Raw genomic sequence first — 24,411 nt, 5'->3', positions numbered from 1 at the left:
CTCTCTGCTCAGCAGGGAGTCTGCTTCCCTCTCTGTCTCTCTGCCTGCCTCTCTATCTACTTGTGATCTCTCTCTGTCAAATAAATAAATAAAATCTTTTAATAAAAAAAATTAAAAAAAAAAAAAGAGTGAGTCCTAAATGTGTGTGTGTGTGTGTGTGTGTGTTTTAAAGATTTTATTTCCTTATTTACTTGAGAGGGAGAGAAAGCACAAGCAGGGAGAGCAGCAGGCAGAGGCAGAGGGAGAAGCAATCTCTCTGCTGAGCAGGGCTTGATCCTAAGACCCTGGGATCATGACCTACACCGAAGGCAGACGCTTAACCAACTGAGCCACCCAGGCATCCCTATGTGAGTGTTTTTCATAGAAATGACAGACAGAAAAGGGGTAAGATTGAAGAGATACCATCAAGATTTATTTTCCCCTCTTCCTCCAACTGGGTATTTCCAAATTGAATGATTACACAATCATGTTTCATAAATTACATAATCCTGAAAACATCAGGAGAGAGCTCAGATGAAAGTAAGAATAAGGTCAGTTGCTTTAGATATATTATGGTCATGGATATGTAAGCATAGTTTAATCAACTTCAATTTTAAAATAAACCTGAAATCTAGATTCTCTTATTGATGCTTCCTTGATTCTGATGCCTCCTTTACTTGTTATTTAACCATTTAACTATCCAGAGTGACTAGTAAACTACCAGGATATCTCTTCCACCTCATTTCCTGGAGAAATCCTTTTGAATATTATTTTCTCTAACTTCACTTGCAGAGAGGTCTCAGAGGGTATGGCAGACACACTACCTTAATTAAGCTCAGTGAAAACCAGCCTGTGGGTGAGCCTACTTGGGCATTCCTGACTGAAATGTCTGATCTTCAAGCCTTGGTCTTATTATCTCTGTTCTAGGTACCCAAAAATATCTTTAATGTAGAATGCCAACACTAAATAAAACTTTTCATCTACCATAATAAGTTTCTTTTTCCATGTTAATTAAATCATTATATTCCTAGATCCACAGGCTAACATCTAAGTAATCTGACTTCTTTGCTCTCCATAACCAACATTCACATTGTTTGTTCTTTGTTTCTAATAGTTTTTAATGAGCCCGGGGCTTTGTATCTGTAAGTTAATTATCATAGTCACTACCATCCTTTTATCATGGGTCTATATCTTTTTTTTAATATTTATTTATTTGACAGAGAGAGAGACAGGAGAGAGAGAGAGAGTGCGAGAGTGCACAAGCAGGGGGCATGGAAGGCAGAAGGAAAGGGAGAAGCAGACTCCTTGCTGAGCAAGGACACCACGCAGGGCTCAATCCCATGACCCTGGGATCATGACCTGGGTGGAAGGCAGGTGCTTTACCGACTGAACCACCCAGATACCCTGGGTCTATATCATTCTTAAGCCCATTCTGATTTCACCATTCTTCTATAATGTCCTACTCTCCCAATTCACTTTCATCTGCTTTCTTACCGCATCAAGAGCTTTGGCTTAGTATTTGACCAGCTACAATTTTCAACCTACTTCTTCATTGTCCTTCAAGGACCCTGTACCACTGAGTTACTGCATGTTTCACTTAGGTTTATGCTATGCTCTCTACCTGAAATGCCTGAAGCTTTCTCTCCTTTAAAACCGGACTCCTTGGGCACCTGGGTGTCTCAGTGGGTTAAGCCTCTGCTTTCGGCTCAGGTCATGATCTCAGGGTCCTGGATCAAGCCCCGCACCAGGCTCCCTGCTCAGCAGGGCGCGTGCTTCCCCTCCTCTCTCTGCCTACTTATGATTTCTCTGTCAAATAAATAAATAAAATCTTTTAAAAAAACCAAACTGACTCCTCACCTGACTAATTTTTGTCTATTCAGTATTTCCTTTCAGTATGTTCACAGTTTAAGTGATATTTATAGACATGCACTCTGTAAATGTCCTCCAATTCTTCTACACATGTGAAGGTCTGCTTCCTCAACTATATTATGTTTATGGTTTACATTTTTAAAATTTTCTTTTAAGGTTTCTATGAGTTTATTTGTCTTTCAATTTATTAGCTATTCTAAAAATATTTTAAAATTTTTTTATTGTGGTAAAATACATATAACATAAAGTTTACCATTTTAACCATTTTTAAGTTGTACATTCAGTAGTGTTAAGTACATTCATACTGTTGTGTAACGAATCTCCAGATAACCAATCTCTTTATCTCTCAAAACTCAAACTGTACCTAATAAACTGTACCTAATAAACTCCCCATTCCCCATCCCCAACCCTTGGCAACTGCCATTTACTTTCTGTCTCTATGAATCTGATTATTCTAGGAACCTCATATAAAGGGAATCACACAGTATTTGTCTTACTGTGTCTGGCTTACGTCATTTAACATATTGTCTTCAAGGTTCATCTGTGTGGTAGCATGTGTCAGAATTTCCTTCCTTTTCAAGGCTGAAAAATTTCCATTGTATATATACACCACACTGTTTATCCATTCATCAGCTGATGGACATTTGGGTTGCTTCCACCTTTGCCTATTGTGAATAATACCCCATCTTTAATTTTTAAAATATACTATTTTCCTCCTAGAGTCTAAATGCATGGCTTTGCACACCAGAAGCTTACAAATATTAATTTTCTGCATTGCATGTCCCTAAACCATTTACAATTTTTCTTTTATTTGGTATGAGTTACTCTCTGTACTCTATATACTCTGATATTATTTTCTAGTCTTCCTTTGTGCCTAAAGCCTTTGCTTCAAAATAGCTGGAATATAAGCTCCATAAGCTCCAAGAAAGCAAGATCTTCATCTGTTTTGTTCACTAATGTACCCCAAGTGCAAGAACAGTTCCTAGAATGGAGTAGGCACTTCACAAATTTATCTTGAACCAACAGCTCCTCCATTTCTGTTTCCATTTCTATCCAATTTGGTGGCTTGGTTATGTATTCCCTTATTGAAGCTATTCCCTTATTTCACTTTAAAGTTTTTGTTTGTTTTTGTTTTGTTTTGTCCAGTAGCATGGCAGGCTAGTGAGCAGAGAGTGGGAAAATTTGAAAATATGAAGAAAACCAAGACTGGAAAAGAGACCACAAACTTTGGCTAATTTATCTTTCACTTAAAGAAAAGAGTTTTGTTTTTTCTCTAAGAAGACAGATGACAACTGGAGTCATAGGTTCAATTCTAGATGTTATAATTTAAGCGACAGTGTCCAAGTAGAGGGTATCCAAAGGAAGGTGGCAGGATGGGGTTATAAAGGGCATGTTAATCCAAAAAGATTTATCCATATAACATGATTGCTGTCAGAATAGCAGAAGTAAGATATTAAATCTGTGGTCCTCTAGAGGACACAAATGGCACTAAAGGGGGGAAAGTCACAAAGAGATTTCATCTAATGAAACATCTAATGTATTAACTTGTGTTAATAAGTAGAATTGGAAACCTAAAAAGTGGTAGGGCTTTCCATGACTGGGCGTTTAAAGAGGTTATCAGAGATACTGTATAAATGGTGTTGTTTTGAATTAGTCTATCCTCTTTAACTGTAATATTTCAATAAAACGAATGAGATGAGACAATAAATTATAAGTGCCAATAAACTGCATGGACAATAGATGCTCATGTCATACAGTGGACAAAGAAATCACCTTAGTTGGAAGACTTGGAACCTGAGAAGGACCTGTTTTGCCAGAGATAGTGAGAAAGAGAAAGTGGCAAGTGTAAAAGCACAGGCATGTGGGAGGACACACTGCATAGCTGGATTCACGGGTCTCCATGGGCAAAGAGAAACTGAAAAGGTGGCTTTGGATCAGAGTAGAGATGGTGTGGAATAGTAGTAAGGAATAAACTTAAGATTATGAAATCCTTGAGGATTCTGACACAAACTTGACAAGTAGGGGTTACTCAAAATGTTGAATTAAGAATGATTTGATTTTGATAATATGGTAGCATCAAAAGTTCTAGAAAAGTAAAGCAAGGGTTTAGAAAAGACTGATTTAGAGGCAAAAGGGGAGACTGAACGATTCTCAAAGCAGAAGGTCAGGATGTTACTGCTGGAGATGTATTATGAATAAAACTCTTACATTACAAAAATTATTTTTAAGGAATGAAGAATAAAATGATGCTATCTGAATTGCAGATTCAAGAGTCAAAGGTGGGACTATGATAAATTGCTATATATTTCAATGAATAAGAAATATAAAATACATCACATTTATGTTTTGATGCTGGAAAGTAACTTTTTTTTTTTAAGATTTTATTTATTTATGAGACAGAGAGTACAAGCCTGTACATGCGAGCTGAGGGAGGAACAAGGCTCGACGCTGTACTTGATCTCAGGACCTGAGATCATGATATGAGCAGAAACCAAGAGTCAGATACTTAACCCCCTGAGCCACCCAGGTATCCTTGGAAAACAACTTTCAAATGTCACCAAATACACACTATCTCAGGGCATTTGATCCAATAAGGCATGCTGGGGTCCTGCCTCATATAACCTTCCTGTAGCAAGGCCTTTGCCCAGAATAATTTGGAATCTTCTCTTGTTTTATGTCTATCTCCTGAAATCAGGGAAGAAAAGTGATTTATAATTAAGAAATACACTGACATAAAAATGGGTAAAGAAGTTATCCCAATATGGACTGATTTATTTTTCAGAAGTCCTTGAAAAGAATCAAAGTTAACACAATAAAATCAGTTGGTAGTTATACCTCAGTAAGTGAAGCTGATTAAACAAAATTTTGCATGGAAAACCTGTGTTCATTTTTCTCATTTTTTTCTGAACTATGAGCGTTTTGGTATTCCCAAACCAGCAGAGCTTATGACACATTTGGAAGATATAGGTCTACTATGATATTGATACTTCTGTTAAAAAGTTTCTGCCTATTTCTCAGACTGGCAAAGTTGATGTTCATATCTATATTTGTTAGAAAAAACAGAAACTTGTATCTTTTCTATCTGTTTAAAAAAAAATTAATTGCAACCTAATCCACAAAGAGACAGAAAGCAAATCCGTGGCTGCCAGGGATTGGAACAGGAGCTTCAGAAAGGCTGGTCAGAGAAGCAAGAGAACTTTCTGGAAATGTATTATAGTTTGACTACGGTGGGTGTAACACAGTGTCTACACTTGTCAAAACTCAACACATTATATCCTTAACATGTATATATTTTATTGTAACAATACTATAACCGAATAATTTTCAAAATCATAAATTTTCTGAATGAGGAATATTACACAGCAAACATGACAACAATAAGTACAATGCATTTTTATTACAGTAAAATATATGTAACATCAAATTTACTATTTTAATCACTTTTTAGTGTATGATTCTGTAGCACTATATACTGACAATGTCGTGCAACCAACAAAATCATGATCCTTTTCTAGAACTTGTTTGTTTTCTCCAACTAAAACTCTGTACCCATAAAACACTAACTAGCCTTTCCCTCCACCCCCGGTCCAGGGCAACCACTATTTTACCTTCCATCTCTATTAATTTTTAACTACCCTAGTTCCCTTATAAGTAGAACCATATAGTATTTGTCCTTTTGTATCTGGCTTATTTCACTTAGCATAGTGTCTTAAAATACAATGTATTTTTATTCTTCCAAATTTAAGTGACCTTTAAGATAAAACATACACTGTAAGTATTTTTCCTAAATAGTTTCCTTCTTTCAAACTCTTTCCCTTTACTACTGTTTTCTAAAACAGAAAATTACATCTCTAAAAACTATGCCTTTTATTTAGTTATAGTGGGACAAGGAAGTGGTGGTGGGAAGAGCCAAGATTAGATGAACTGAGCAGAAGAGGAAAGGTCTGAGGAGGAAGTACTGACAGGACTTAGTGAATAACACTGGCCTCCTTGGGGTCCCGATGCTCTCCCTTATTAAGTCTAGTTCAAAAGTATAATATAGAGGGGTGCCTGGGTGGCTCAGTGGGTTAAGCCTCTGCTTTCGGCTCAGGTCATGATCTCAGGGACCTGGGATTGAGTCCCACACCGGGCTCTCTGCTCAGCGGGAAGCCTGCTTTCCCCCCTCTTTCTCTGCCTAACTCTCGGCCTACTTGTGATCTCTCTCTCTCTGTCAAATAAATAAATAACATCTTAAAAAAAAAGAGTATAATATAGAAACATGGCTTCAGTGCCACTAGACTGCACATAACTTAGAATTTCTGCAGTTTGTTTTCTTTTGGCATTAAATATCATTTACAGTGATACTGAATATCTCTTTAAGAAAGTGAGGGTGATATTTATTAGAGTTCTAATATTTGTTAAACTTGATGTAAATATTTGATTATAAAAAAGCTTGTCCAATTTTCTCTAGAGCTATATGAGATAATAACACTTAAATACTAGCAACAGAATAAAGCAATCTTGCGATAAAAAGTCTAAAATAAAGAACCTCATGCAAAAATAAATGGTTTACTTTTTTTTTTTTTAATATATTTTTTTATTTATTTGACAGAGAAATCACAACTAGGCAGAGAGGCAGGCAGAGAGGCAGGCAGTGAGAGAGGAGGAAGCAGGCTCCCCGCGGAGCAGAGAGCCCGATGTGGGGCTCGATCCCAGGACCCTGGGATCATGACCTGAGCCGAAGGCAGAGGCTTTAACCCACTGACCCACCCAGGCGCCCCTAAATGGTTTACTTTTAAGAAACAATGGAATCCAGCTCCTTTTCCAAGAATATTTTAAGTAAAATTAGCTTCCCTGACTGTAGATAAGGTCCCAATAAAGTCTGGACATTCTTTCTACTCTTTATTCCCATGTTTCATACAAAGAGTCAGCTGTCAGTTTCATCCTTCACTGGGCTGACTAGCTGACAATAAGCAAAAAGCTTTAAAAAACTACACTTCAACTCTATGGATAATCATAGTTTTACAAATGATGCATTATGTGGTCCAATGTTCCAGAGTTTTGCTTGTTTGAAGACACTTTTATAAAACCAATTTCATGGGAGATTTTCACTCCATATTCATTCTGTGGAATGTTTAGATCTAGGTCTTGCTTATAGTGCTCAAGATTAAGAAGGCAGCAGGGATCTGGTATTTAAGTACAGTACCAAGCTTCCCTAAAGAGAAAGTGAGGTTGTAATGCAAAACTCACTGAAACATAGATTTCCATAAATTCTTGATTAGTTTAATACAGACAACTTTTTTTTTAGGCTAGAGACTAAAGCAGCATCACCTCAATTTAATGGGTCTGCCTTTGAATATCTTCCACTCCCCTGAGCCCATCTTTTAAAGTCTGCAAGTACCTTTCTCAATAAAACCTTTTCAAGCTTCTTTATTTCTGACATCTTTCACTTATCTAATCACAAAGAACTTTATCACCTATACCATATATATTATTTTGGAAGAGACATTACTGGTAAGCTGAGGAGGGTTATTTACTTATTTATGTATAAACAATTTTGTCACAGCAAGGGAGCGCGCATGCTTGTGCATGTACCGGCAGGGGTGTGGCAGGCAGAGGGAGAAGCAGGCTCCCTGCTGAGCAAGGAGCCTGATCCGGGACTCCATCCCAGGACCCTGGGATCACGAACCAAGCTGAAGGCAGACACTTAACAGACTGAGCCACCTAGGCGTTCCTGAGGAGGATTTTTTAAAAAAGGGAATTCTGAGGGGTAACTGGGTGGCTCAGTCAGTTAAGCATCTGACTCTTGAATCTGGCTCAGTCATGATCAGGGTCCTGGGACTGAGCCCCGAGTTGGGCTCCCTGCTCAGAAGGGGGTCTACTTGAGGATTCTCTACCTCTCCCTCTCCTCAATCGAGATCTCCCTCTCTAAAATAAATAAATAAATATTTTTTAAAAAGGAAATTTTGCACATATTTAAATCCTGATTATTCAAGTAGGATGTAAGTTTCCTGAGTATAGAGACCATGTCTTAATTACACTACATCCTCCATATAGATATATCTACCTATCTATACACTATATACACTATATTCTACACACACACACACACACACACACATGTAAATTAGAGCCAACTATTCAAAACTAAACTAGTCCAGAACTAAAAATACTTTTTGGTTGACTGTCTCTGAACCAATGGTAGGAAAGCCCATTTACGCAAACATTAGAGAAAAGAAAATGATAAATGATTAATTATAGCATTATCTATCCTATATGCAACAAGGTAGACCTTTCAACAATCAAATAAATAAATTTTCCTCAATAATTACACAATTATGGGATCACAGAAAGCAAATAATTCTTTGCATAAGAGCTCATCCAGAGTCACTGCTATGTTTACGTTTCTTTATGCTGATCTTTTGAAGATAAACCTTTCTTGAGGAAGTCCTAGTACATTAAAGGTGCATACTGCCCTACAGAAAACAGCATCCCTTTCTGACTCTAGTAAGAAACATCTACATAAAAACTGAATAGGATTGTAGAAGGAAAGCATGGTATGATTTCTAAGGAAGAAGATACTTTTGCATAAAGCCAAATCACTTAAGATTTCTGAACGAGAGGCTTTTGACTCAAGCTACTCTGCAATTTAATAACTTAATGATTCTTCAAAGGGGAAAAATTAATTTTAGTTTGTCAAACACATAAGAAATTTATATTCGATAACTGGCCTAACAAACAGGAAAGGCATCTTTTTTTTTTTTTTTTAAAGATTTATTTTTTTGACAGATAGAGATTACAAGTAGGCAGAGAGGCAGGCAGAGAGAGAGAGAGGAGGAAGCAGGCTCCCCGCCAAGCAGAGAGCCCAATGCGGGGCTCGATCCCAGGACCCTGGGATCATGACCTGAGCCGAAGGCAGAGGCTTTAACCCACTGAGCCACCCAGGCGCCCCCAGGAAAGGCATCTTTAAGAAAATGCATACAGTAAAATGAAAAGAATAGGGGAGAAAATGTTTTAGTTACTACACACTAATTACAGATATTCTATTTTTTAAAAAACTAAAAAAAATATTTTTTAGTCATCTCCATACTCGACACAGGGTTCGAACTCATGACTCTGAACTCCTGAAAATTCATAGAGTGAAGTTATAATACCACAGTCTGGGCTATTACATGAAAGAGACACAAATCTATATGCAGTTTACCCTGCTATTTTTGTCAAAGCAGGAAAATATAAATCCTAAATTAGTTTTAATAGAATGTTTTAAATCTCCTTAGCATTTTGCATACATGAAGTAAAATACATGAAAAGTCTATAGTAAAAAGTCTACTAAAATAGACAATATAACTGTAATCTAAAAATTAGAAGAGAAATTAAGGATCAGAATTAGTCTCAGAATACATTACTTAAAAAGATTTTACCCACTTATTTAAGAGAGAGAGAGTGAGCATGAGAGAGAGAGAGCATGAGTGGGGAGGGGCAAAGAGAGAGGGCAGAAGGAGGCTCCCTGATGAGTACAAAGCACGATGTGGGGCTCGATCCTGGGACTCTAGGACTCCTGAGCCTAAAGCAGATGCTTAACCAACTGAGCCGCCCAGACGCTGCAAATACATTTTTTTTTTTTTTTTAAGAGAGGAGAGAGAGAAGGAGGGGGAGGTACAGAAGAAGAAAGTGAGAGAGAATCTTAAGCACACTCTGGTTCAGATCTTGATCTCAGCTGAAATCAAGAGTTGGATGCTTAACTGACTGAGTCACCCAGGCATCCTCAGAATACATTAAAAAAAAAAAAAGAAGCTATAAAGAAAGGATTACTTTGTTAAGATAATATCTACTTATTGATGTGTCACTTTACTTATTGGTTAAAATAAGATCCACTAAAATTTTACAGGATCCATATTAATTTGTAAAATAATGGTATAAAATACCTACCTTTAAAAGAAATCTAGAACTATAGTCAACTACCAAATTGTATATAAAATGCATCTATGCATTCTAATTAGAGGGTTCTAATTAGATGATGTGTTCATCATTCTAATGATCAAGTATTTTTTGTGACACCCAGATATATGGACTCTAAAAGTCCCTTCAATGTATTATGCAGGGAACTATAATTTATAATGAAACATCTTATCAGAAAGGAAAAGAATATCATTTGGTAAGAGCCTCAGACTGTTTTCTATATAGTCACAGTTAATTAGAGTAAGTTGTCTCTATCTCTGGTTCAGTGTAGAAGTGATTTCTGATTCTACCTAATGCCTAGCTATTTCCAGACAGAACTCATAAAAAAAAAAACAAAACGTGTTTTATTTGATCTAAAATGACTGTTCAGACCCTCTCCATACTATAATTATTTTATTCTTAAAAGAAAAAAAAAGCCTCCATTGGCCTTACTTTCCCCTAAACTGCTATGCCTTCTCTTTTGCCCTCCTGGTCAAAATTTATTTTATTTTATTTATTTTTTAAAATTTTTTAAAATTTAAATTCGATTAATTAACATGTAGTATATTACTAGTTGCAAAGGTAGAAGTCAGTGATTCACCAGTCTTACATAATATTCAGGGCTCATTACATCATGTGCCCTCCTTAATGTCCATCACCCAGCTACCCCATCTCCTCACTCCCCTTTCTTCCAGCAACCCTCAGTTTGTTTCCTATGATTAAGAGTCTCCTATGGTTTGTCTCCCTTTCTGGTTTCAATGTGTTTTATTTTTTCCTCTCTTCTCCTATGATCCTGTTTTGTTTCTTAAATTCCACATATGAGTGAAACCATATGTAATTGTCTTTCTCTGATTGGCTTATTTCACTTAGCATAATACCCTCTAGTTCCATCCACATCACTGCAACTGGCAAGATTTCATTCCTTTTGATGGCTGAGTAGTATTCCACTGTATCCACATACGGTATCTTCTTTATCCATTCATCTGTCAATGGACACACTTGGTCAAAATTTTAAAAACTCCAATAGACTTCTAACTAAAATGTTGGATTTCTTATTTCAAGATGACAGAACAAAAACCTCAGCTCCCTTCTACTTTAGGAAAATCATTCTCAAATATCAAGAGAAGAAAAAACAGAAACAAACCCAATCTTTGTTGATACAGTAAGATTTATGTTATGGCAAATGCTAATATAAAGAGAAAATGGATAAGAAAATTCTTAGCACAGGAAAACCAATCCAAAGTGTCTGCTGAGGGAAACAGCTTTGAGAGGGAAGTAGATTTACCTACCCAAGAAGAGCTCAAGAATGATTAGGTCAATAGCTATAGAAAGTAGTATAACTTACAATAACATATCAGAATTACCTTACAGTGGTTCTCAAATATAAAATAAATTATTAAAAATGGAAGTCTGTGCTCTACTGTGACCTACTATATTTGAATTTCAGAGGATGGGCATCTATAACTTTTAAGAAGCAGTCCAGGTAATTTGAGATCCATTACTTTACAGAGGAACTAATTTAAAAGACCAAACAGTAAGGTATTATAGGTATCTCCAATTCCCCACCTCCTTGCCAAGACTGAGTTTTCATTTAGGATTTACATTTACTGTTTGCAATTCAAAAAAAAAACATAGAAAATCTTCCAATTCTACAGTGAAAATGACCAGTTTTTTTAAACTCTTAAATTCTGATACTGTAGAAACTAACAATATTGACCATTACTGGACTTAGAAATCTAACACGAAGAGAGGACTTCTGTTCTACCCAACAGACTTGTTTGAGAAAAGGTTTAGTTGAACACCTCATAATGCATTCATACGTAAATTTCCTCCTTTCTTTATGGCAAGGGCCATCACAAGACAGATAGGTGAACTTAGGATCTTCTGCTTTCTAAATCTCTGCCTTTAAAAATAGCAGGCAGCCAAGGGAGTTTTGTTGGGGATTATTCAAATCCTATCAATCCCTAGTGAATTATGTTCTTAAACCCACTGATTTCTTTTGGAGGTGGGGGGTGGAGAGACAGCTTAGGCTGAGCCTCAAGAGATGAAGCTAAGTGATGGGTTCACGGTAACATCTGGGGATGATGTGTACAAAATGATTTATACTGGTCTTTTCTTTCACTTTGTCTTTACTATTTCATAATAGTATGTCTGTTCTGCCTCAAGTTTAATAGCATAATATGAACAGAACATTTCAGGATACAAACTCCCCTTATAAAGACATAGTCCCTTCAAAATAAGGCACACCTGTTGTTCTTCTACTCAAACTTTTGGGTTTTACCATTTATTGTGTCTTCTTAAGGAAGTCTCTATTTCCAAAGGAAAATAAAGTCTTATGTTGTTTCTCAGAATTCAAACTCAAGAATACCCCCATTTATTTAGTTGTCTGTTTTAAGAATTATTGAATGCTTTAAGCAATTAATCCCTGCACTTTGTCACTGTCCCACTGTTTAGTTAACCTTTTCCAGTCATAGATGGATAACATGTTCATACCAGCTGTCCACACTGTGCTACCGTGGAGGCCAGCTTCCCTGTTTTTAAAGCTTCCATTGCATTCCAAGTCTGTTTGCTATGACACTTGTTAGAAGAATGCCTTGGTATCATGGTACTCATTTCTCTATCTTGCAGCATAATCAACAGCTAAGTGTGTCCTGATTTTTAAAAAAAAAATCCTACATTATACAGAACATGTAATGTTTGAATTGGTTGGTACACTGCCTGGAAAATAAGTGGGTAATGTTCCAATGACTAAACATCCATAATATTCTTTAGGCTATATATGATACATATAAAATCTGTAGGGATATATATGAGTAACTGTGGGGAGTGATGAGAGGGAACTAGAGATACTGGGGTTGCTGAGATCTTGAAGGTCACCAAAAGCACTTGGTGGCCAAAATAGATGAAAACAAATTCAGTAATTTATTACCTTCCTCTGTTAATGATTCAACAATTCTATTGCCCATCTACTGTCAATTTGTTGGCAAAAATTATAAGAACAACTCCTCTCCTACACAGCTTTGGAATGAAACATCTGGTAGGGAAATTCTATAGGAATGGGTAACAAGCTGTGCTTGTATTTGGCAGATGAATTATTATTGTTGCCAGCTTGGATGATTCCACCTTCTCTGCATCTTTTCCTAGATTCTGCTAATTACAAAATGCCAAACACAACTTGGGAAGCATGGTTATTACACCTAGTTTTTCTTATATATATAAGGGGCACATGGTTATGGTAGGCATAAAAACAATGGGAAATGCAGAATCTTCTGGTGTTTTGTTTTTTTTTTTTCTTCTGAAGTTTCTCTGCATAGCAGTGGTATTATTTCTAATAGGGAAAGTATGCTCAAAACTAGTAAAGCAATAACCATCACAGCCTACTAAGTCACATGTTTACTTCCCAAAGATACAGGAAAATGACAATTGAAAATATTATTTCAAAACAAGTTTTAGAATTTTACTGCATGTAAATTAAAATTTAAAAATATCTTTTAGGGGTGCTTGGCTGGCTCAGTCAGTGGAGCATGTGACTCTTGATCTTGGGGTTGTAAGTTTGAGCCCTACATGGGGTACAGAGATTACTTTAAAACTCTTAAACTTTGCTTGGTACTTTAAAAAGAGTAGTAAAATGAAAGACCCACAGCAAATATCATCCTCAATGGGAAAAAGCTTGCAGCCTTCCCGTTGAGATCAGGAACACGACAAGGATGCCCACTCTCACCACTCTTGTTCAACATAGTATTAGAAGTCCTAGCAACGGCAATCAGACAACAAAGAGAAATAAAAGGTATCCAAACTGGCAACGAAGAAGTCAAACTCTTTCTCTTCACAGACGACATGATCCTTTATATGGAAAACCCCAAAGACTCCACCCCCAAACTACTAGAACTCATACAGCAATTCAGTAACGTGGCAGGATACAAAGTCAGTGTACAGAAATCAGTGGCTTTCTTACACACTAACAATGAAAATACAGAAAGGGAAATTAGAGAATCGATTCCATTTACTATAGCACCAAGAACCATAAGATACCTGGGACTAAACCTAACCAAAGAGGTAAAGGATCTGTACTCGAGGAACTACAGAACACTCATGAAAGAAATTGAAGAAGACACAAAAAGTTGGAAGGCCATTCCATGCTCTTGGATCAGAAGAATAAACATTGTTAAAATGTCTACACTGCCTAGAGCAATCTATACTTTTAATGCCATTCCGATCAAAATTCCACCGGTATTTTTCAAAGAGCTGGAGCAAATAATCCTAAAATTTGTATGGAATCAGAAGAGACCCCAAATTGCTAAGGAAATGTTAAAAAACAAAAACAAAACTGGCGGCATCACGTTACCTGATTTCAAGCTTTACTACAAAGCTGTGATCACCAAGACAGCGTGGTACTGGCATAAAAACAGACACATAGACCAGTGGAACAGAGTAGAGAGCCCAGATATGGACCCTCAACTCTATGGTCAAATAATCTTCGACAAAACAGGAAAAAATATACAATGGAAAAAAAGACAGTCTCTTCAATAAATGGTGCTGGGAAAACTGGACAGCGATATGTAGAAGAATAAAACTCGACCATTCTCTTACACCGTACACAAAGATAAATTCGAAATGGATAAAAGACCTCAACGTGAGACAGGAATCCATCAGAATCCTAGAGGAGAGAACACAGGCAGTAACCTCTTCGATATCAGCCACAGCAACTTCTTTCAAGATATGTCTCCAAAGGCAAGGGAAACAAAAGCGAAAATGAACTTTTGGGACTTCATCAAGATCAAAAGCTTCTGCACAGCAAAGGAAACAGTCAACAAAACAAAAAGGAAACCCACGGAATGGGAGAAGATATTTGCAAATGACAGTACAGACAAAAGGTTGATATCCAGGATCTATAAAGAACACCTAAAAAAAAAAAAAAAAAAAAAAAAAAAGAACTCCTCCAACTCAACACACACAAAATAGATAATCATATCAAAAAATGGGCAGAAGATATGAACAGACACTTCTCCAATGAAGACATACAAATGGCTATCAGACACATGAAAAAATACTCATCATCACTAGCCATCAGGGAGATTCAAATTAAAACCACATTGAGATATCACCTTACACCAGTCAGAATGGCCAAAATTAGCAAGACAGGAAACAACGTGTGTTGGAGAGGATGTGGAGAAAGGGGAACCCTCTTACACTGTTGGTGGGAAGGCAAGTTGGTGCAGCCACTCTGGAGAACAGTGTGGAGATTCCTCAAGAAATTAAAAATAGAGCTTCCCTATGACCCTGCAATTGCACTGCTGGGTATTTACCCCAAAGATACAGATGGAGTGAAAAGAAGAGCCATCTGTACCCCAATGTTTATAGCAGCAATGGCCATGGTCGCCAAACTGTGGAAAGAACCAAGATGCCCTTCAACGGACGAATGGATAAGGAAGATGTGGTCCATATACAGGATGGAGTACTATGCCTCCATCAGAAAGGATGAATACCCAACTTTTGTAGCAACATGGACGGGACTGGAAGAGATTATGCTGAGTGAAATAAGTCAAGCAGAGAGAGTCAAGAATCATATGGTTTCACTTATTTGTGGAGCATAACAAATAACATGGAGGACATGGGGAGATGGAGAGGAGAAGGGAGTTGAGGGAAATTGGAAGGGGAGATGAACCATGAGAGACTATGTACTCTGAAAAACAACCTGAGGGTTTTGAAGGGGGGAGGTTGAGGAACCAGGTGGTGGGTAATAGGGAGGGCACGTATTGCATGGAGCACTGGTGTGGGTGCAAAAACAATGAATACCGTTATGCTGAAAATAAATAAATAAATAAATAAATACCCTAAAAATAAAAAAAAAAATTTAAAAAAAAGAGTAGTAAATATTTTAAAACTAGAGAAAATGATAACTATTACTGATTACATTTTGTTTATGGCCTCTGGATTTCTTCCTCCTCAACTGAATATTTTCTCTCTTAGAGCACCTCTGTTTGTCTTACTTTATAGCACCGTACATGTTTTCCCCATTTCTGAAAGCCAACTGAGGGCATGAACCTTATCAAGTCTACCTTCGAGTCAGCCAATGTGACTCAGCCTTCAGAGCCTTCCTTCCAGGGGCAATTCAATTTTCCAAGGCGCATTCTCTCTCTGACCAGTTAGCTCACCTGATAAGAGGAGTAACAAAGGCAAGATACTTTCTGTTACTTCCAGTCTCTTCCACAGCTCAAAATTTCACCTTTAGCACATACAGTTATTCTCTAGGTCAACACTTCTCAAAAGTGTATTCCACAGAAGTATGGACAGATACTAACATATGTCCCATGAAAAAAAGATTTCCATGGTCAAATAAATAGGAGGAACACTGGGCTAATCTAATACCCCACTGATAACAGAACTCACAAGAGCTTTGTATGGTATAGATGACACATCTGTAATAGGATGTTATATTTTAAAGCAGGGGTAGCCAAACCACTGCCCACAGGCCAACCCTGACTAACCACCTGCTGATATAGAGCCTGCAGGTAAGGAATGGCTTTTACATTTTTAAGTGGTTGAAAAAAATTTTTTTGGTGACATAATATAACATATATATAAGATACACAGTTTATATTCTAATATATAAAAATATAGTATTTTATGAAAATGATTTGAAATGCAAATTTCAATGTCCATAAACAAAATATGAATGAGGCAAAACATACTCATTTGTTAATGTATTTTCTATGATTACTTTAGCATGGCAAGAGAAAATGTGAGTGGTTATGACAGACCCCAAACTGTCCCCAAAGCTCAACATATTTACTATCTGGCTCTTCAGAGAAAAAGTTTGGCAATCCTTTTATAAATTATTTCCCAAACTTAGTTGACTATGGAACCCTACTTCCTCAGTTTTCTGGAGAATACCAATTAATACCTGGAAGCATACTAATATTCCAAGAAAACAGTTTGGAAAGTGATGACTTAACCAGAAGCCAATGGATCTTGAAAGAATGAATAAAAGAGTATGAATGGGAAAAAAATTCACCACAATCAACACTGCCAACATGATTACTACAGAGTCGGCTACTATTAAGCATTTTATGTGGATTAAGTAATTTAATCCTTACAAAAACCCTATGAATTTGAGAAAGGACGTATCTAGTAGGCAGTTGTACTGATGGGCCCGGAGCCAGATCCTGAATTAAAGATGGATGTGGAAATGATCAGCAGAGAAGGTAGCTGAAATAACAGGAGTGCAAGAAACCACCAAGATCAGAAGAGAGGCACATAGCACTCGCAGAATGAAAGTCTGTAAAGAATTGAGGGGGGGGACAGTCTTAGCAACAGAAGAAAACAAGGAGGCAGTGGTATCTTAAAAGCCAAAGAAATAAGTTTCAAGAAACAAGCAAAGATCAAATACTTTAAAGTGTTTATAGACAAAGTCAAAACTAAGACTACAAAATTTCCATTTGATTTAGCTTTTAGAATGTTTCTAGTTACTGCGGAAAGCACCTTTAGGGCTGGTAGCAGAAGCCATACTGAAAAAGCTGAGGAGTACACACACACACACACACAGACACACACAGACACAGACACACACACACACACACACACATAATACTCAGCCACAAAAAAAGAGTGAAATTTTGTATTCTGCCACACAGATGTACTTTGAAAATATTATGCTAAATGAAATAAGTCGCACAGAGAAAGACAAATAAAAGATTTTCAGCCATATGTAGAATCTAAAAAATCAAAACAAATGAACAAACAAAACAAAATATAGAAAAACTCATATAGAGAGAACAGATTGGTGGTTACAGAGGGGAAGAAGGCTGATAGGTGGGCAAAATGAGTGAAGGGATCAATTTTACGTATATATGTATGTGTGTGTGTACACAGACAGACACATACACAATATTTTCTTTATCCATTAATCCATCCAGTACATCAAGTAACATTTAGATTGTTATCATTTTTTGTTTACTGTAAATGATGATACAATAAACACATCTCTTTTTGGTGTATCTTTCAAATCGGCATTTATGAATTCTTTAAATAAGTACCCAGAGGAGGAAGAACTGGTTCATATGGCAGTTCTATTTTCAATTTTTGGATTAAACTCTATACTCTTTTCTCTGCTGGCTGTACCAATTTTATATTCCCACAAAGTATATGAGAGATCCCTTTTCTCCACATCTTCTTCAACGCTTGTTATCTCTAGTCTTTTTGATAACAGAGATAATAGCCATTCTAACTGGTATGAGGTAATACTGCATTACAGCTTTAATTTGCATTTCCCTAATCTTTAGTGATGTTAAGCAACTTTTCATGTCCCTGTTGGTCATCTCTCTGTCTTTTTTGGAAAAATGTCTTTTCAGAACCTCTGTTCATTTTTATTTGGGTTGTTTTTTGTTGCTGTTGTGATATGTTGTAGGAGTTCTTTACGTATTTTGGATTTTAATCCCGTGTTGGGTATATGGTTTGCAAAAATCCTTTCCCATTCAGTAGGTTTCCCGTTTGTTTTAATGATGGTTTCTTTCACTGTTTAGCTTTTAAGTTTGATATAATCCCATTTATTTATTTTTGGTTCTGTTTACCTTGCCTCTGGGGTCAGAGCCACAGAAATATCACTGAGACCAATATCAACATTTATCACCTATGTTTTATTTCAGGCATTTTATGCTTTCAGGTCTAACATTCAAGCCTTTAATTCATTTTGATCTAAGTTTTGTGTACAGTGTAAGACAGTGGTCTAGTTTCACTCTTTTGCATGTGGCTGTCCAGTTTAAACAAAGTTTTTATTGAAAAGACTATCCTTTCTCCATTGCATGTTCTTGGCTCCTTTCATGTAAATTAGTTGTCTGTGTATGTGTGAGTTTAGTTCTGGGATCTCAATTCTATTCCACTGATTTGTGTATTTGTTTTTATGCCCAATACCACATTGTTTTGATTACCATAGCTCTGTAGTAGAGTTTGAAGCCAGGGAGTATGATTTCTTTAGCTTTGCTACTCTTTCTCAATATTGCTTTGGTTATTCAGGATTTTTTGTTTCCATAAAAGTTTTAGAATTGTGAAAAACACATTTGGAATTTAGATAGGGATTGCACTGAATCCACAGATTCCTTTCGGTTATATGGACATTTAACAATATTAATTCCTGAAATCCATGAGCATGGAATATCTTTCCATTATTTGTGTCTCCTTCAATTTCTTTCATGAGTGTCTAATAGTTTTCATTGTACAGGTCTTTCACCTCCTTGGTTAATTTTTCCTTGGGTATTGCATTCTTCTTGATGTAAATATAAATGGGATTGTTTTCCTAATTTCTCCTTCTGATAATTCTTTATTACTATATAGAAATGCCACTGATTTCTGTATGATGATTTTGTATATTGCTATTTTGCTCAATTTATTTATTGGTTTTTAAAGTTTTTTGGTAGAGTCTTTTTAATATATAATATCATGTCATCTCCAAATAATTACAGTTTTACTTTTACGATTTGGATGCCTTTTATTTATTTTCTATTTATTTATTTATTTTAAAGTTTATTTTATTTTTTTTAAAGATTTTATTTATTTGAGAGACGGAGATCACAAGTAGGCAGAGAATCAGGAGGAAGCAGGCTCCCTGCTGAGCAGAGAGCCTGATGTGGGGCTCAATCCCAGGACCCTGGGATCATGACCTGAGCCAAAGACAAAGGCTTTAAACCCCTGAGCCACCCAGGCGCCCCTCTATTTTTTAATTTTTTTTTAGAAGATTTTATCTGAGAGAGGGAGTGTGAGTAAGAGAGAGAAGGAGTGGGGAGGGACAGAGGCAGAAGCAGACTCCCCAAGTCTTTTTAGGACTCTGGGATCATAAGCCAGGTCAAAGACAGTTGCTTACCCAACTGAGCCACCCAGGCACCCCACTTTTATTTCTTTTTTTTGGTTAACTGATAATAGCTAGGACTTCCAATACTATTTTGAATACAAGTGGTAAGAGTGGACATTGTTGTCTTGTTCCAGATCTGAGAAGAAAAGCTTTTAGCTATTCACCAGAGTATGATGTTAGCTCTGGGTCACATGTGGCCTTTATTATGTTGATGTATGTTCACTCTCTACACAGTTTGTTGAGTTTTCACCATAAATGGATGTTTAATTTTGTCAAATCCTTTTTCTGCATCTACTGAAATGATCACATGATATTTCTCCTACATTTTGTTGCTGTGGTTTATCAAGATGATTGACTTGTGGCTGCTGAACCATCCTTACATCCCTGGAATAAATCCCACTTGATTATGGTGTTTGGTCCTCTTTACATATTACTGAATTTGGTTGCTAAGATGTTGTTGAGAATTTTTCCATCGATGTTCATCAATGATATTGGCCTGTAATTGTGTGTATATGTATGCTTGCATGTGTGGTATCCTTGCCTGGTTTTGATATAATGGTAATGCTGGCCTCATAAAATGATTCGGGAAGTGTTCCCTCCTTTTCAACTTTTTGGAACAGTTTGAGAAAAATATGCATTAAATCTTTGAATGTTTAGTAGAATTCACCAGTAAACCTGTCTGATCCTAGACTTACTTGTTGGGTTTTTTGATTACTGATTCAATTTCCTTACTCGTATACAGATTTTCTATTTCTTTGTGATTCAGGCTTAGAAGATTGCATGTTTGGAGGAATTTATCAATTTCTTTAAGGTTGTCCAATTTTTTTGCCATATAGCTGTACAATAATAGTCTCCCTATGATTCTTTGCATTGCTGTGGTGTCGGTTTAACTCTTCCTCTTTCATTTCTGATTTTATTAAAGCTTGTTCTGTTTTTTTCTTGATTAGTCTAGCCAAAGGTGTGTCAATTATATTTATCTTTTCAAAGAATCATATCATAGTTTCATAGATCTCTTTGTTTACTTTAGTCTCTATTTCATGCATTTCTCCTCTGATCTTTATTATTTCCTTCCTTCGACTGAAATTGGACTTCATTTGTTTTTTTTACCTCGGTGTAAATTTAGACTGAGAATTTTCCTGTTTCTTGTCAGACCTATATTGCTATGATCTTCTTTCTAAGAACCACTTTTGCTACATTTCAAAGATTTTTTTATATGTTGTATTTATACTTTGATTTGTCTCTAGGTATTTTTGATTTCTCTGATGACCCATCGGTTGTTTAGTAGAATGTTTAATCTCCACATTTCTGTGTTTTTTTCCCACTTTTCTTTTTGTATTTGATTCCTAGATTCATACCATTGTGTTCAGAGAAGATGCCTGATAGAATTTCAGTCTTTTGGAATTTATTGAGACTTGTTTTGTGGCCTAACATGTGATCTATCCTAGAGAATGTTCCATGTGTACTTGAGAAGAATGTGCATTCTGTTGTTTTTGGATAGAATGTGCTGTATACACCTATTGAGTCCACTTGGTCTAATGTGTCTATTAAAGCCAATGATTCCTTTTTTTTTTTAATTTTTATTTATTTATTTGACACACAGAGAGAGATCACAAGTAGGCAGAGAGGCAGGCAGAGAGAGTGGAGGAAGCAGCCTCCCCGTGGAGCAGAAAGCCTGATGCGGGGCTCGATCCCAGGATCCTGAGATCATGACCTGAGCCAAAGGCAGCGGCTTAATCCACTGAGCCACCCAGGCGCCAATCACCCCAATGATTCCTTTTAATTAAAATTCTGTTTGAATGATCTAACCATTGATGTAACCATTGATGTAACCATTAAAGTACTCTACTATTGTACTGTTGTCAGCTTTTTCCTTTAGGTCCCTTAATATTTGCTTTATATATCTTGGTGCTCCTATGTTGGTTGTGTATATATTTATAAACATTGTGTTCTCTTGTTGGATTGACCTCTTTATCACTATATAATGCACTTCCTTTCTATTATTACAGTCTTGTTTTAAAACTTGTTTAGTAAGCTAGAAGTATAGCTACACCAACTTTCTTTTCATTTCCATTTGCATGGTTTCTACATCCCTTCACTTTGTCTCTATGTATCCTTACTTCTTTTTTTTTTTTTTTAAGATTTTATTTATTTGACAGAGAGAGATCACAAGTAGATAGAGAGGCAGGCAGAGAGAGAGAGAGGGAAGCAGGCTCCCTGCTGAGCAAAGAGCCCGATGCAGGACTCGATCCCAGGACCCCGAGATCATGACCTGAGCCAAAGGCAGCGGCTTAACCCACTGAGCCACAGGCGCCCCTGTATCCTTACTTCTGAACTGAGTCTCCTATAGGCAGCACATAGATGGGTCTTGTTTTAATTTATCCATTGAGCACTTAATTTCTTCACTGGAGTTTAGTCTCTTTACATTTAAAGTAATTATTGAGGGACACCTGGGTGGCTCAGTCAGTTAAGTGGCTGCCTTCGGCTCAGGTCATAATCCCAGTGTCCTGGGATTGAGTCCTACATCAGGCTCCTTGTTCGGCAGGGAGCCTGCTTCTCCCTCTGCCTCTGCCTGCCAGTGCTCTCTTTCTCTGACAAATACATAAAATCTTTTTTTTTTTTAAAGTAATTATAGATAGGAACGTATTTACTGCCATTTTGTTAATTGCCTTCTGCCTGTTCTTTCTCATGCGCTTTCCAGTATTTATTTGTAAGTTTTTGTTTTGTGGTTACCAAGAGGTTCACATACAGTTTCTTATGATAGAATGAGCTATTCTGAGTCAACAGCAACTTAAATTAATACACTTCAAAATTTTACATTCCTGCCCTCCTACCCAAGTAATCTATTTTTTTTTTTAGTATGTTCAGTTAGCCAGCATATAGTACATCATTAGTTTTTGATGTAGTGTTCACAGCTGCAATGTCCACAATAGCCAAACTATGGAAGAAGCTGAGATCCCTTTCATCAGATGAACAGAAAAAGATGCGGTTCATATATACAGTGGAATATTACTCAGTCCTCAGAAAAGATGAATACCCACCATTTTCATCAACACAGATGGAACTGGAGGGGATTATGCTAAGAGAAATAAGTCAAGCAATGGGAAAAGTGAATGCCAAGTAATCTATATTTGATGTCACATTTTATATCTTTTCATTGTAAGCATCCTTTAATGTCTAAACTAACTATTGTAATTTAAGTTAATTTTTCTACTTTTGTCTTTTAACCTTCATGTTTGATTTATAAGTGATTGGTTCACTACTTTTAGTACATATTTACCTTTTCCAGTGAGGTTTTTACTTCTGTATGTTTTCTTATAATTAATTAGTACTTCCTCCTCTAGTTTAGAGAGGTCCTTTTATTCAGTTTAGTAGTGATGAACTCTAATGTTTGCTTGTCAGGAAATTTTTTTTTTTTGCCAATTTTGTTTATTTAATAGGTATTAGTAGTCTCAAAAATCTTTTTCTTCATCAGATGTTTGATCCCCTTGCAAAACTTTTGGTCTTTGAGCTTGGACATGGAGCTTTACTCCATCAATAATATGATATTCTTGTTGTAGTGCATCCTTAAGTTCTTCTGAAGAAAACTGAATCCAATTCATATTCCTGTGAAATCCGGTATCTTTGTCAGAAGGTACAGTGTACTTTTTTTTTTTTTTTTTAAAGATTTTACTTATTTATTTGACAGACAGAGATCACAAGTAGGCAGAGAGGCAGGCAGAAAGAGAGAGGGGGAAGCAGGATCCCTGCTGAGCAGGGAGCCCGATGCGGGGCTTGATCCCAGGACCCCAGGATCACGACCTGAGCAGAAGGCAGAAGCTTTAACCCATACAGTGTATTTTTGTACATGGCCAAACTGAGCAAAGTGTTTGCTCAGCTCACTTGAGGCTGCGGTCCAGGGAATTTTTCTGACAAAAGCCACAGGCTGGCTAGTACTCATGTATAGCACCACAGAGTCCCTCACTGCCAAAGCCACCATCTTTAGATCTTTCTGGAAAATTCTTAATCTCTCCAAGTCTGAATGATAGTCTTGCCAGGTTGGGAACTGTTTAAGTTTTTGATTTTTGTTTTTTGTTTTTTCCTTCCTGTTGGCATTGTGAATATGTTGTGCCACTCTCTCCTGGTTTGCAAAGTCTCTGCTAAAAAATCTGCTGATGGCCTTATGAAGTTTTCCTTGTATGCATTAAGTTGTTTTTATTTTGCTGCTTTTAAGATTCACTCTTTAACTTTTACTATTTTAATTATAATGTGTCTAGTGTCGATCTCTTTGTGTTCATCTTTTTTGGAACTCTCTGGGTTTCCTGGATCTGTATGTCTGTTTCCTTTCCCAGATTAGGGAAGTTTTCAGCCATTATCTCTTCAAATAAGTTTCTGGCCTTTATTCTCTCTTCTGGGAGCTCTATTACGTAAATATTATTCTACTTGACACTGTCCTCAGAGTGAATTTATCTTCATTTAAAAAAATTATTTTTTTGTTTTGCTACTTTGTCTAGGTAAGTTCTATTGTTATGTCTTCTAGTTTGTTGATCCAATTTTCGGGTTCATTCAGTCTGCTATTAAAATCTTCTTGTGTAATTTTCCAGTTCAGTTATTACATTCTTTAGCTCTGTAACTTCTGTTTGAAACTTTCTTATGTTTCTATTTCTTTGTTAAGGATCACACTGTGTTCATTCTTCTGTTGAGTTTGGTGGACAACTTTGTAACCATTGCTTTGAATACTTTATGAGGTGGGGTGCTTATCTCCATTTCATTAATGTCTTTCTTTGATGTTTTGTCTTGTTCTTTCATTTGGGACATGAAATGTC

At 36.6% G+C, this 24,411-nt stretch overlaps 2 protein-coding genes across 12 annotated transcripts in view; both read right to left on the bottom strand.

The window, feature by feature from the left end:
- Positions 1–24,411, bottom strand: part of ERC1 (ELKS/RAB6-interacting/CAST family member 1) — a 547,045-nt gene that overhangs the window by 138,716 nt on the left and 383,918 nt on the right. The gene's annotated exons all lie outside the window — the stretch shown is intronic.
- On the bottom strand, positions 23,059–23,585 carry LOC123946668 (SRA stem-loop-interacting RNA-binding protein, mitochondrial-like). The gene is made up of 2 exons (XM_046012312.1): positions 23,439–23,585; positions 23,059–23,250 (listed from the first exon to the last, which is right to left on the bottom strand). Exons 1-2 carry the CDS (start codon positions 23,583–23,585, stop codon positions 23,059–23,061), a joined length of 339 nt encoding a protein of 112 aa, XP_045868268.1.

The sequence above is a fragment of the Meles meles genome, chromosome 7, assembly GCF_922984935.1.
Source record: "Meles meles chromosome 7, mMelMel3.1 paternal haplotype, whole genome shotgun sequence".
NCBI lineage: Eukaryota > Metazoa > Chordata > Mammalia > Carnivora > Mustelidae > Meles > Meles meles.
This window is presented reverse-complemented; position numbering and strand designations above follow the sequence as displayed.

Excerpts from the sequence above, each read along its gene's own strand:
- LOC123946668 (XM_046012312.1), bottom strand. The coding sequence starts at position 23,585 with ATGGTGGCTTTGGCAGTGAGGGACTCTGTGGTGCTATACATGAGTACT. Across the intron at positions 23,251-23,438 it reads GCCATGTACAAAAATACACT|TACACTGTACCTTCTGACAA; the intron begins GTATGGGTTAAA and ends AAAAAAAAAAAG.